Here is a 13,797-nt window from a genome sequence, read left to right as displayed (position 1 = left end):
TTAACAGATTCTCTCACATTGATAGATTCAATTTTTGGTTGTAATCGACTCACTTCCTCACAATCCAACTCCGTGATCGTTCCAGTAGCAACAACTACAATCAAGAGATAATCCAAACAATACGCATATCATCCATCACTACATCTCCCACAGAAACACTTTGATTGTCCAAATATAGTACTTTAAAGAGATGAATCAAACAATTCACCAACCTTGGTATCTACTGTTCAAAGACAAGTCAATCCATACATCAGAATTTACAAACACGTTATAGTTAATGAGACTGCTCTGATGAACACCCAAAGCAAGACACGCCTGGCAAAAGAAGAATATGTTTTCAGTTTCAAAGGCAACAATATGATCTAACTAAAAGAAAAGGAAGAAGCAAACTTGGATTCCTGTGCCATTTTCCTAACTTCACTCGAGGAGCGCATTTCTCAATTATTCTACAGAGAATCTATATTAAACTAAGTACGAACCAACATACCGTTCCATCATGAAGGGCCTCAAGAAGATTATCAGATACAGGCTCATCAAGAATCTCAGAAATAATAAGGCTTAAAGATTTTGCAACATTCTAGATAAACAAAAGATCAAATCCAATACACTGGATTCCAATTCCTTAAAATGGTCAATTTCATCAGACAATCGACTTGTCGGGTTGTCTACAACAAACACGTCACGTTGTGGTTCAACAACCTTTATAACGGAATTCATTATGTTATAGTATTTGGATGTTTCGTTTAAGAATATGGATATTCGAAGTAGTTGCAAGCGGATACGAGTGAAATCAAATGTATCCCTCGAGAAATGGATATGCTTCGTCTTCTCCACTTAATCCCATCCTTTAAGCAGGTGAAACCAGCACACTCTTTCCCAGGCTATGAAGAACAGATACATCATCTCGCTTCTGTTGTTATTACCTTCATTTATATGTGCTAATGAATATCATATCTCAGAATCCTATAGTATTTCTGTTGTTCGATACTCATTGGTAGAGAACAATGCCTTAACGGCTGTGCTTCAATCTGACGAGAATTTTGAGACCAGTACAAATCCAATTCCAGTATCTGTACTGTTTTCCGAAGAGGTTATGGAATTCGATGAGTCCTACATTTTGGTCTACATTTTCACTGATAAGTCACTTCTAGACATCCAATACACATGTGGTTTCATTAGTTCGAAAGTCTAGCTCTTCGTATGAGATGCTCCTCGTTCCTCAAACGACTGGCCCACTTACAATTACTCTGTCCAAGTATACCACATCTGTGCAGGGAGAAGTACTACAGGGGCCTCCATCTATCTCATTTTACTACTATGGGGCATCCATTCTGTCCAAAAAACTGACGAAGGTTACTTCAACTGAAGCTAGAGTAAGGGAGCAAGATTTATTCCATTCATAGATTGTGGTTACAACCTCCAAACCGTCGCAGCTATTTGCTCTGCTTGTGTCATCCTCCGCTTCAGAACCGTCCTATCATGATATTGTGGCACATGGACAGTCTCTCAAGGAAGTTGATAACCTGAACACATATGCAGTCGATTTCTCCCAGTTGTCTCCTTCGACTGTGTACAAAGTGTATATCTCCGGAAGAGAGAAGGCAGGAACAGCTATCGAGTCCTCAGTAGATGAAACATTTACCACTCTCAATACAGATGGATCTATATACACGAAAGAGTCACTTTGTCCTGTTGGATGGATGATGAATACACAGGGAGAACTTGAAAAGTCGGCTTGTAGTGGTCATGGATCGTGTGTATCTGGAAAGTGTATATGTGATTCTGATTACATGGGAACGAACTGTGCTGCTGCTAAGGAAATGACTGTGGACACTGCCACTCAAGATGAATGGCTTCTTCACAGCGACTGGCAACTCACAGGAATGGCTGAGGAAGATGAAGATCTCATGGTCTTTTTCCAAACAGCATTACGGCAACAAGTTGCTAGTGAACTATCCATCTCCATCACTGCAGTACAGATTCGAGAATGGACAGTATTCCATACACAGTTGTCACAGTTATTTAAACCTCAGGGACGGTCACGAGGATCTTCACAGAGTCCTAAGCGGAGGATGCAGGAAACGGATTCATTCCTTCTTCATATTCATCTTTCTTGTGTCCTTCCCTCGGAAAAGGGAGATGAAAAGATGAAACAACTGAATTCTCTCAGCTTAGCAAGTCCACACTTTGACAACAACTCGATAAAGACTACTTCAATACGCTTAATGCGAACCGCTTTGCAAACGACTACGGATAGCTGGAAATGCTTTGACGGGAAAAAAGAAGCTGACGAAAGTGATGTAGATTGTGGTGGAGTATGTTCGGTGAAGTGTGGTGAAGGATTGGCTTGTCAGAGTAAAGACGACTGCAAGTCAGACCTCCGCTGTAGAAATAGTGTTTGTAGTGCTTTTGATCCTGCAACGCTTGTCTTATCATTGGCGATTATTGGGTTAGTAATTGGTGTCATGGCAGTTCTGATTGCAATTTATTTCATGACTCAGTTTAATGTAGGTTCATACAACTTATCTGAATATTAGAAAACCAAACAAGAACACTTTCAGCGAATGAATTCAGGGAAGACAAGATTAAGTGTGTAACATATATTAGTGTTGGATTTAACAAACAATACTCTCTAGTTGCTAACTGAGTTACGATAATAGCGAATGATAAAAAAAGGATCCTAATTGGTCATAATAGGGTCTATTTGTTGTATAGTAGACTACTGTCTCTTTATTTCAATGCAGACATTCTTCGGTCTCGAAGGTGTGGAAGGATGGGATTCGTTAAATCATAGATACTCGTCCTTACAAGAGATCGTTCTGTCTTTTCTATAATATTGATGGATAGAGACGCTACAGTTGGGAATGATGATACTAATAAGATGGAAGATAAAATCTATCGGCATTGTGAACCGAAGAAGCAATATTTGACTTCTCGAAATACGAAAATACGAGTTGGCGAACAGTATAACTGATTGTGAAATGAAACATAGATATCAAGCTGTAATCCCTGAACTTCCCAAGAAATAGTTGTTTAGAACAATCAGATGTTTGTTATTACATACGGTTATTCCGATACAATAGTTTCTTGTTTGATAACATCAGCTACTTGTTCGGTTTTAGGAACTTCGTTTTCAATTTCATGAGACTCAATTTGTTCGGGTAGTAACACTTCCTGCTTAACCTCTTGCGTCTTTTGGGAATTATTCTTAGCCTCTTCGTTATCCGCCTCTTTGATTATATTTCGGTTCTCCTCTTCGCCAAGATCGTTATCATTCTCCAACGGTTCACTTGTCTCCTGTTGAATCTTCATACACTTATCCCGTACTTCCTTTCTACGTGCTCGCTCTCCAATCCGAGGAGACAACACGAACGATTCATCCTTCTCTCCATTCCTTTTGGCTTCTCTTTTTCTCTTTTCAATCAACCATTTCCGTGTATGAACCTTATAAGACTTTGCCATTTCCGTGTCCTCTTCTCGTTTGATAATCCGCTGTGCTTTCATATTGGTACCCCAGGTCAAAGCTATCTCGTTACGTGGTTTGGCTACCACTTTCACAAATTGACCCTTCTTCTTCGAGATGAAATCTGCTTCCGATATCACCTTCACAGTCTCTGACTTAATAAATGAATGCCAATCGTAATGACAGATGGTAACACCGTCATGAAGACGACAAAGATGACGGTCAAAGGAGGAAAAGTTCTTGTAGATGGTCGAGGTACACTTTTCAGGACATTGGAACGTAAGTTCGTGACGCTCAATGCTGTGATCTGGAAGCTGCATGGAACTAGTTCTAATAACCCGTTTCAAGACTCACAAATTACATCCGATACTACGAGCAATGTCAGGGTACATATCAGGATGATATGCACGTCTACAGATTAGACTAATCTTCAATCTATACGCATGAGACAGCATTGATGTTCGATTCTCACTAATACAATCACATCCAATAACAGGACAGATAAATGGCTCACGAGATGCATGTGACGTAGATGTTGTGACTTCCGGTGAACGACGCTTTCGTGTTTTGGAAGGGTGCTGAAGATAAGGCTCATCTTCATCATAGCGAGTATGACGATATCGAGAACTTGCAAGGGCTTTAATGACAGCAGATGGATCCTCTTCCTCCTCCTCACGAACATCTTCTTCATGGACTGACTCATCAGAATCTACTGGTGCTTGAGTTTCTGGTTGTTCTATCTCTGGTTCTTCATTTGATTCTTGTTCCCGATCGGTCAACTCAGGATGATCCGATCCTTCAACTGGTACAGACTCTTTTCGAGGTTCTTTTGCTTTTGTCTTCTTTGTCTTCTTCTGACTACGACGTTTCACCTTCTTTTTCGCTCCGTAGTCTTCGTCTTGCTCCTCCTCTTCATCCTTCTCTTCATCCTCATCGTTCTCCTCAGTAGCATCAACATACGTCACTGGAGGATCCGAAGCATGTTGCTTTTTCAACTCACAGTATGGACACAACCATTTGTCATCTTGGGGAATCGATTTCAATTCCAGACATTCCAGATGATAGGCTCGGTTACAACCTCCATCACACAAAATCAATTCGCCTCCATCGCCACAAATATAACACACTTCCTGCAAATAATGAAATGATTATAAACAGTGTACTTGTTGCGAAGCATCTTCCAACAATTCTTGAACTTTCTCCATATTCACTATCTCTTAGAACCTCCTAATTTCCATACCATTCAACTTTGCTAATTGTTTTAAACCCCACGAACGCTTGAAATAACTGCGATAACAGTTTTGGCGATACTGAGTAACTAGACTCAATATGAAACAAAAGACATACAAGTATGACAAAAGCAAGAACAGTAATATGGAAGACGACCCTTTTGGAACAACGGATGAGGAGCATTTAGAGCAACCTTGTTATGAGAGAGAAAAGAGGGGAAAACTCGTTTCAAAGTTCGCAACGCTTTTGTAGTGTCAAAATCAGATTCATATAAGACTTGCAAAAGGAAGTCATCATTTCGAGCTACTAACTCACGACCCTGCTTTATGTAATTATTAACTAATTCTTCCTCAATTTCAGTTGGTTCGAATACTGTATCTATTGATAAAACAAGTAAACCAAAACCACCATATGGAATCACGTCCTTGTCATAGACAGTCGCCCCATTAGCTACCTCTTGATTAAACGGTGGTACTACGGCATTGTACAATGAGCCGACACGACTCTCATGATGTGGGAAACTAAAAACAGTCACAGATAGTTCACAACAACACACCCAAATCAACACCCAAAACCAGAAAGCATAACCAAACAAAATAGATATCATCTACTACCTACTCTCCTTCGCCCTCAGTCACACGAACTTTCTTCTTTGGTGGAGGTTCTGCCGATTGATCTTTCACCGAGACTAATCTCATTACTTATTGGCAGAAAAAAAGAAATCGGTTCAGAAACAAAAGTGACATGATTAAACAACCCTGATTGTATGTAGGAATCGCGGTTATTTAGCATTCTTAGCATTGTATAAAGGGTAACATCTCACTATCCACATCCTGTATGATGAAATCATGATATCTGGAAACACGATGAGAGAGTAGTGATAGCTCTACATACATTTGAACTTCATAGATAAGGTGATTTATGACAGGACATCTTAAGAAACATATATCCAAAAAACAAATGGCACGAGCAATAAACAAATAAATATATCCACACGAAGAAATAGTCATGAACTATTGTTCTGAGCCAGATAATTCAGTCCCAGAGATCAAATCGGCACGTCGCTTAGAAAAAATAAAGAAGCACTCTTGGTCACTTTCACAAGGGTAGACATCTCCAAAAGCCAAGTCATGACGAATGGGCATCTTACGGATACGTTGGAGTTTACTGGTAGAAAGACATCGATTAAAAGAGTGTTTTGTGTCCTTAAGACGCGAGCGGCAAAGTTCTCCGCATTCACTAAATCTTCGTTGCACATAATGGACGCCGGTAGGCTCAAAAAGACTAGATGCATAAGGAAATAAACGAAGGTCTGAGAGGTTTGAACCCTCATCGAGAGATGGTAATGATAAGAACATATCAATCGGTTGACTATCCGAATCCACTGACGTCACATGATTCCTAGGGCTATATTGCTCGATGGGATACTCAGCCATCAAGGAGTGATTCACTTGGGAACCCCCATCTGGTACAGTAAGGTTATAAGGAGGGAAGAAAGTAGGGCCTCTTGTGTTTGGAAGATCATCCTGGTCCAAAGGAAGAGAAAAGTAGTCATCAGATTGTTCACTAATCAGAGCGAAAGAATTAGTGTCTCTACTTGAGCTAAACTCAATGAAATGCAAATTGGCTACCTCGATTCTGGAGTTGAAATCTCCATAGGTGGCAAAGTAGAATCAGAAGACATATGGGTTACAGGACATGAATCATCCGTCTGAGAATGAAACTGAAGAGAATACTCATCAGCATTAGGGTTATAGAAACTCTCGTGACTATCAACTGCATTGGTATCAGCCACTATTGGAAACGATGGTAGAGCAATAGAAGAAAACTGAACCTGTCCATGATCATCCAATGTCGAAATCTCCGTTGATAATGAGCTTGAAGAGATCGGTGTCTCACCAAGAACTTCTGATAGACAGTTATTCATCTAGAATGATAGAACTCCATCAAACCAACTCCAGACACTAGGAGGAATAAAAGACCAACCCTCAACAAAAAAATAATGAGGATTATGATAATCTGTCACAATGATAAGTGAAGCAACAAGCCAGATTTGATTGGTTTATTGATAGATAATGAAACGGTCGCATGTGAACATTTTTGGGATCTTGAGAACAAGATTGGTTGCTTTCATGGTCATATGTCTAAAAAAGACAAAAGGAATAAGCGGGAGGAGCATGGCACTATTCCTCTCTTTCTATCCAGTTAATCATAAAAAATAGAATATAGAGTTAAAAACGCTAATAGTTAACAAACAATGGCAGATGGAGGGAAAGATAAGGGATACTTATTTCACTGATGCTGGAGAAACTAAGTCAAACTACAATCAATGGTATACGGAGCGAGTATATTTACGGCATCAATACAACCATCATCAATACATGTTGCTTTTAATCTCATCATCTGAAGTATTAGTCCTCTATCTTGCGATTCAAAGAAAAACAACTGTAGTCCAAGTATGCGTTGGTGTAAATCAAGACGAAATATCTATTGAAGAGGATTATGGTGAAATATCAGATGAAATGAGAGAGATCTATCTATCACTTTCATATGTGGTCTCCATTCGAATTGTTCAATTCTCTCAAAAGCAGAGAAGCGAGCATGTGTTTGTTTATTCGTAGTATAACCTGTAGATCATTACAAGAGGGAAATGGGAAACAGAGAAAATGGAGGGATCGAGTTGGACAGGAATGACGACATGGATTGGGTCTTATTCTTCTTTTGGCTATTCCCCTGTTCGCATATCCTTATCTACTGTATCTGTTATTCCTTGATCAAACTCGATTACTCGATCCAAAGGTCGTTGGAAGTCCTTCTTAGGAGAATTGTGTGAACAATATCAAATCATTCATCCACGCTGTCGATACGAAATGTACTTGTGATAGAAGGATCCAATCTAGAGTTGACAGCAATAGCAGTGAGGTTATCCTCACACTGCGAGCAGTTACAGATTCCGACAATGCTATTTTAGAACATCTGCCTGAAGGAGCTTCCTTACTCAAACTGAGACTCTCCCAATATGCTTCTATCGTACTATCATCTCCCTGTAATATTTATTGCCACATCACATATAGATTCACACATGATCACCAAAACAAATCAGTCTTCTCTATTCGTTTATCTAAACTCCTATCCACTGACTACAGATTCTTTTCCTCTTCTAAATGATATCCAGACGCTTTGGAGACAGTTTCTCATTCCTCAGGAACCACTCACTTCTCATCAATATACCCTTCAGTTGCTATTTCCGGTATCTTTTATCCCTAGAACTCCTCTTTGCATTCTGTTTCTTCATTTCGATATGAGTCTTGTTGAGACCATTGATGCTTCTTTTACTGACATCACTCAACTCACATCCCAAGCACAGCTCACTCAAGAATCACTCCAGAAGATTCAAGAGTCCCTGAGGAGCGATTCTCGATGTTCATTCCAATCACCCATCAAGACACCTTCCAAGCGATCGAAGCAGATTCGTCCAGAGAATCTGGAATCGTCAGGAGGAATGAACCTGGAATCGATCTCTGCTATTGAAGTACTACGAGGATCCGAATATCGTGGCCAAGCATTTGACAGCTTCTTACTGTTTGAGAAAGATGACTTATTGTTCCTGATTGATCAGGTAATTGATGAATGCAAGTTGAAACTCAGCATGCTGCTCATGAACGCATCAACCTTGATAGCTACCTTCAACAACTTGCGGAAGACCCACACTTGGTGATCCAGACTACTGCTGTGAAGAAAAAGGAATGCAAACTTACAGCAACCCAATGTCAGACAGCCTGGAGATTAAAAGAACTTCTAGAATACTGGGGATACCATATCTCAATAAATGGAATCAAACAACTACAAATCGAAGTACTGGTTGAAAGAGGATATCATCTCCAGACAGTTCCTTCAATTGATGGATTTGCAACAACGAAAGATGATTTTGTAGAATATATCAACAACATCATCGATATCCAACCGAAACAAGCAGAGTATCGTCTTTATCCTCCACCAGGAATTCGCCGACTCTTAGCACAACGTGTAGGAACAAGAATATGGTGCCAAGTCATAGGCTTGCAAGAATGCAGTCAAGTTCAATACACCATTAGACGATGACACAGCATTATCCATTGGAAAAGGTCTATTTCAATGCCAACTCCCTTTGGTTTGCGCACATGGTCGTCCAACAGTCATGAAAATCACACTACCACAGAATTCAGGTATCATCCCAACTCCAAGAAAACGAAAAAGTTATTAATCTGTACATTAATGGATGTCAATGAAACTGTTTATAAGGAATTCTTTCCAACTAGATGAATCAAATCTGTTTGTAACAAACCAGAATATAAAGGTAATCTACACACAGTTAACAATTAATCCACAGCATCCTTTGGCTTTGTTGTGATGAAGAAATAGCACATGATGAGCACAAATAAGGTGATCCCAACGACATTCACGTAAAACACAAGCTGCTTATCCAAATTCTCCATCTTGGTATCTAGCAGATGAGTAACCTCAATACAAGCAATACTGTACTCAATCTATTGATTGCAAGCGAAATAAGGCTATTCAACATGATTCTGCAAAGAATTTTGAAAAACCGTGATCATCGCATTCTACATCATTCGCTCGATTCATATCAAAGAAAACCTCTCGAATAGTAGAAGTACATTGGAATGTCGCAAGAGTCGATGGAGGTTGAGAATCAATCCGAAATTGTAAAGAATCGTCAGTATTCGATCTCAGGTGAGTCTTAATTAAAATGGAAATTATTTCATAGTATTTCAATGTGTGAAGTCTTGGCAGTTACAAAATGGAATGCGTCAAAGCGACTACCAGCGTTATCGTCGTTTCTGTTCTGTAAAGATTCAGAGAATACGCAAGAGAATTGGCTTCCTGAATAAGCGAGGGAAGTTTTATCAGAAGATGTCCTTTTCTGTTTCCAACGTTATTGATGCAGAATCCCTCTTTTATCCTCTTTTGAATGCAGAAAGAGCATGGGCCTATGCAAATGAACTGAAGGAGGAAATGAATGAAACAAGAAATCTCCGGATTCGCTATCATCTTGTTAGCCGCATGAAGAAGGCTTGTAGCTGGGCTGAAACACTCATGAATCTGTGTCATCAACTTGCTGATGATCGAACGGCTTTGGAGAGTGATGCATATTATTACTTCATGAAGGGAAATGAGAGAATGGAACTCGCAGATTGGGTAGGAGTTGAAAGGAGGAATGAGTGAATAGAAAGGGGCATTGGAGATGTTCCTCCGCACACAGAAGATCTTTGATTCGCTGAGTCATATTGGATCCTCAGCGAATCGTGACTTGTTCTCAGGCCGTCTCTCGGAGCTAGCTCCTATTCTTCGTTATTGTGAATATAACCTGAAGAAGCAAGAAGGAAAGAATGCCGACGCTCTGCTGCGTATGATCACTTCTTCAGGTAAGTGTGGCAGAAGAACCTGATTAGTAGATGCCATGTCAGAGACCCTGAATGCCAAGCTGACAGAAATGCTTCAGAAGGATCATATGATGAATAGCGAGGAAATGCGTGTTATCAACTGTCGTGGACGTTTCATAACAATTGAAAACAATGAGATTCGTCTGAGTCTTCTTGCCTGTCGTGATGCTGAACAGACTTTGCTTCAGTTGGATAGTAAGGAAGAGGAGCGTGTATTGAGTGGTTTTGCTTCAGTTTTTGATGCATATGATCGTTGTCTGCGCCATTTAAGTGCTGAGAAGGATAAGTTAACAAAGAGTAATGGTGGTATTCGACTTACGGAGATAAATCTATTGTTCTTACTTGAAAAATTCTTCAAACAGCGTCGCTCTGTTGAACGTAATGTCTTGCTTCTTCGTAGTTATTTGAATGAACGGAAAGAAGGAGGAGCAGTTAATTCAAACAATGTGATTGCCTTGTCGAGTTGTGTGAGATGATTCATAATTAGAGCCAGTAATGTGATCGATACTCTCGAAGAATTAAATCAACTGAATAATGCACTCCCTCTGGGTGAAACTGAGGCGGAGAAGCAGAAGACTGAAGCTTTGGCGATGAGCATTGATTCACTTCATCTCCAATATCGTGCTGTTCGAGCTGTGTTCGCTGCTGAGAGTTATCTGATGAATAAGAAGTTTGATTATGCAAACACGCTTTGTATCTTTGCACAGCAAATTCTAGAAGAATTGGAGGCCAATAAGGTCCAAGCAACTCTCTTTGATGCAGATGAACAGCCTTATGTAGCTTTGACACTGAATAGTGACTTGCAAACAGATGTGGATGTTCTTAGTAGTCGTATCAAAGCAGAAGCACTTCTGGAACAGACAGAGAAGACATCTGGAGTAAATGAGAATCATTATCTGAGCGAGGATTTGACACGTCCAGTGATATTTAATCCTCATGGCAAATATGCTGTGACTCCAATTCCTGTCTCAATGCATTGTGCTACATGCAAACCTTTATTCTTTGATTTGTATGCCGATTGTGTAGAGTATCCAGATATGACAAAGCGTGCTGAAGAGAAGAAAGCGAATTCAAATGGTTTCTCATGGTTCAGAAGATGGATTTCTCATATTTGTTAACAAACAAGTCATCTCTTATTCATTCTTTAAAGGAAGGATTGACTGTATCTCATTCATTACATATATCACTTACTCGACTCACAAAGATTTCACCTAACGATGATCCTTTCTTAACAAACCAATAGAAGATCCAAGAGAAAGAAGCTAACAATAGAGTATCCATTGTACTAGAAGCATAGTCTAATCATCATTCCAATAATCATATCTCCACCTTTACTAACAAGTTTTGATACAAGATAACAGAGAGCAGTTGTAGGGACCAACACAATACAGAAGAAGGAATCCTGAATTTCATCATCATTCATCATTCCTACGATTGTATAACGTTTCATTTTCAATGTTAATTTATCTGTTTGTTCATTCATTTTCACTCGATTGAAAGTAAGATTCAAACAATCTTCAAAATACCCATCATTAAAGTTGTTATTGAAATATCTAATCACACTGTTTATCCCATCCTTCACAGCTCCCATTCGAGTTCGTTTTCCTGTTCTATTCTTCATATCAATCTTCTTTAATTACCTTGTATAATCAGTCTTTAGTGATGGTGATGATGAGTAGAACAATGACATTGCATCAGCATTATCTGCCCACATATTATTAAATATGCGAACTAATTCCTGTTTTGAAGATAATGAACTATATATTACACACTAATCTCTCTCTTACAAACATTCCTTCTTAATCTCTTCTCCTTGGACTCCAAACAATTCTCTGAATAACATACTCTTTGCAAATACACTTTGAACAACATTTGTTCGATCCAAGCAATCAATACAATTGGTACGAATCACAGCAGATTGTAAGCAACATACTTTTTTTTGCTCCAAATCATATTCAAAGAACCTATCATTCATATAACAGAGGATTCCTACTCTCCAGCAGTTACACTAGCTTCCGTGAGTTTCTCCAGTTTCTCCAAATTTTCATAATGCATTTTCTTACACTCACTATGGAAATCAAACCAGATGAAATCCAATTTAGATGGATCTGACACACTAATTCTCAAAATCACTCAAAATCAGTACAATTTCATACAAGCACGTTCATATTCCTCTCCAATCATTAATTGGTCTTTCTTCTTGTCAATCAGGTTAACAACGATAATACGGCCATATTCTTGCATTAATCTCTCAAAATGAATTTGCAATCGTTTCCGATCCTATCAATCATGTTGTTCTTCATTTGTTACATTGCCAATATGAATCCTCGGAGTGTACTTCATATACGGAGTTTGACTCCATTCCAGAGGGATACTACCACGAATTTGAGCATGTGAATAAACATGACCTGAAGCAGTTTGGAGAATCTGTTCTGTTTCAACATAATTTGCCACATGACCATTGCTATCAGCACCACGTGTATTGAAACGACGTCCATTACGATAAATACTTCGACGTGAGATCAAAGTAAGAGTGAATGTGGTGGAATGAACAGTAATGCCAGGAACAATTTCCATGAAACCAAATATGGTGATTGGAATGAGATCTCGAGGGAAGACTGTTCGGAAGGGAGCCAATTCACTGAGAATGGGATAATTGAACATGAACGCGGAGTTCATTGTCGTTGGGAAGATGTGATCCTCCTCTGTTAGTTCTTCACACAAACTGTCTACAAATCACCTTCTTCCTTCTAGGCAACCTTGAAGTCGTTTGGTGAGGTCTTCATGAAGTGAATAGTACAGATTCGTTATTTTCAACACATTCTGAAGCATGCGAACATACTTAAGGTTCACATACTCGTCCTTTCCACCAGGGATTTGAAGGAACTCCACTGATTTCACCTATAGAATTAGAAGACGAGAATATAGGAACTTGGTAGATAGGATGGCCCGAGAACCCTTTCCCAATAACCTTGCTTTCTGTAATCACCTCCAAGTACATTGCTAATTATTACAAGGATCATACAGGCTTACATCCAGACAACGTGTACAGACCGAGAACTCCATCACACGAATAATCCGTATTAAAAATAACATCTGAGGAATTAATTTCCTTCACTTTCAATTGGGATGACTCCTCTGTAAAAGAGAGAACATGCTGATCTTCGAATTCATTTCATCTATTCAAACATACCATTGGTCTTTCGGAGAAGAATACAATTACTTTTCAGTGAAATTTCAAATCGACCCATCATTTTTTGGTTGACGAGGGATAACGAGAATCGCGGGAATTCATCCACTCAAGTGAAATCGTTCCCTACACCTCTCTATTCTTCCTATCGTATTCTAACCAGGAGCTAGATCCATCTACATCGTATTCTTCTAAATCCATTGATGAAGCTGTTTCTTTTTCATCCATTCTTTTGACATGTATACAGTCTTCTATTCATGGAGCGAGTCTCAAATCAACTCAATTCGTTCATCATGTTTCATTCCTTCCACGATTCCACGTTTCCCCTTTCTCTGATGTGTCATGTTGGCCAGATTATTGTTAATCCAACCTATATAAGCATGTTTGCTCTTGCTAAATCTGCGCCCAAGTTCGCCGCTGTCTCTAAAGTGGCTATTCGTGGAGTTGCCACCCGTACTGAGTCTGATCTCCTC

The 13,797-nt window shown here is 39.4% G+C and overlaps 4 protein-coding genes across 4 annotated transcripts; 2 read left to right on the top strand and 2 right to left on the bottom strand.

Moving 5' to 3' along the window:
- Positions 1–1,205: 1,205 nt before the first annotated feature.
- Positions 1,206–2,537, top strand: JH06_1946 (peptidase S8 family protein; the record flags this gene model as incomplete). Its single annotated transcript, XM_014672053.1, has 2 exons — positions 1,206–1,373; positions 1,404–2,537. The coding sequence occupies 2 exons, from the start codon at positions 1,206–1,208 to the stop codon at positions 2,535–2,537; spliced, it is 1,302 nt and encodes a 433-aa protein (XP_014527539.1).
- A 529-nt stretch (positions 2,538–3,066) lies between these two features.
- On the bottom strand, positions 3,067–5,300 carry JH06_1945 (hypothetical protein; the record flags this gene model as incomplete). The annotated part of the gene is made up of 6 exons (XM_014672052.1): positions 3,067–3,787; positions 3,818–3,874; positions 3,905–4,593; positions 4,627–4,673; positions 4,704–4,781; positions 4,811–5,300. 6 exons carry the CDS (start codon positions 5,298–5,300, stop codon positions 3,067–3,069), a joined length of 2,082 nt encoding a protein of 693 aa, XP_014527538.1.
- Positions 5,301–9,354: 4,054 nt separating this feature from the next.
- On the top strand, positions 9,355–11,252 carry JH06_1944 (hypothetical protein; the record flags this gene model as incomplete). Its single annotated transcript, XM_014672051.1, has 5 exons — positions 9,355–9,424; positions 9,459–9,889; positions 9,921–10,116; positions 10,147–10,591; positions 10,622–11,252. The coding sequence occupies 5 exons, from the start codon at positions 9,355–9,357 to the stop codon at positions 11,250–11,252; spliced, it is 1,773 nt and encodes a 590-aa protein (XP_014527537.1).
- A 15-nt stretch (positions 11,253–11,267) lies between these two features.
- On the bottom strand, positions 11,268–13,385 carry JH06_1943 (phosphatidylinositide phosphatase; the record flags this gene model as incomplete). The annotated part of the gene is made up of 12 exons (XM_014672050.1): positions 11,268–11,294; positions 11,326–11,432; positions 11,470–11,536; positions 11,567–11,744; positions 11,775–11,891; positions 11,922–12,098; positions 12,128–12,250; positions 12,281–12,414; positions 12,445–12,863; positions 12,894–13,035; positions 13,160–13,296; positions 13,328–13,385. 12 exons carry the CDS (start codon positions 13,383–13,385, stop codon positions 11,268–11,270), a joined length of 1,686 nt encoding a protein of 561 aa, XP_014527536.1.
- Positions 13,386–13,797: the final 412 nt, after the last annotated feature.

Source organism: Blastocystis sp. subtype 4 (genome assembly GCF_000743755.1).
Source record: "Blastocystis sp. subtype 4 strain WR1 chromosome Unknown seqid_0116, whole genome shotgun sequence".
NCBI lineage: Eukaryota > Bigyra > Opalinata > Blastocystidae > Blastocystis > Blastocystis sp. subtype 4.
Note: the sequence above shows the minus strand (reverse complement) of the source record. Positions and strands in the feature narration are given on the sequence as shown.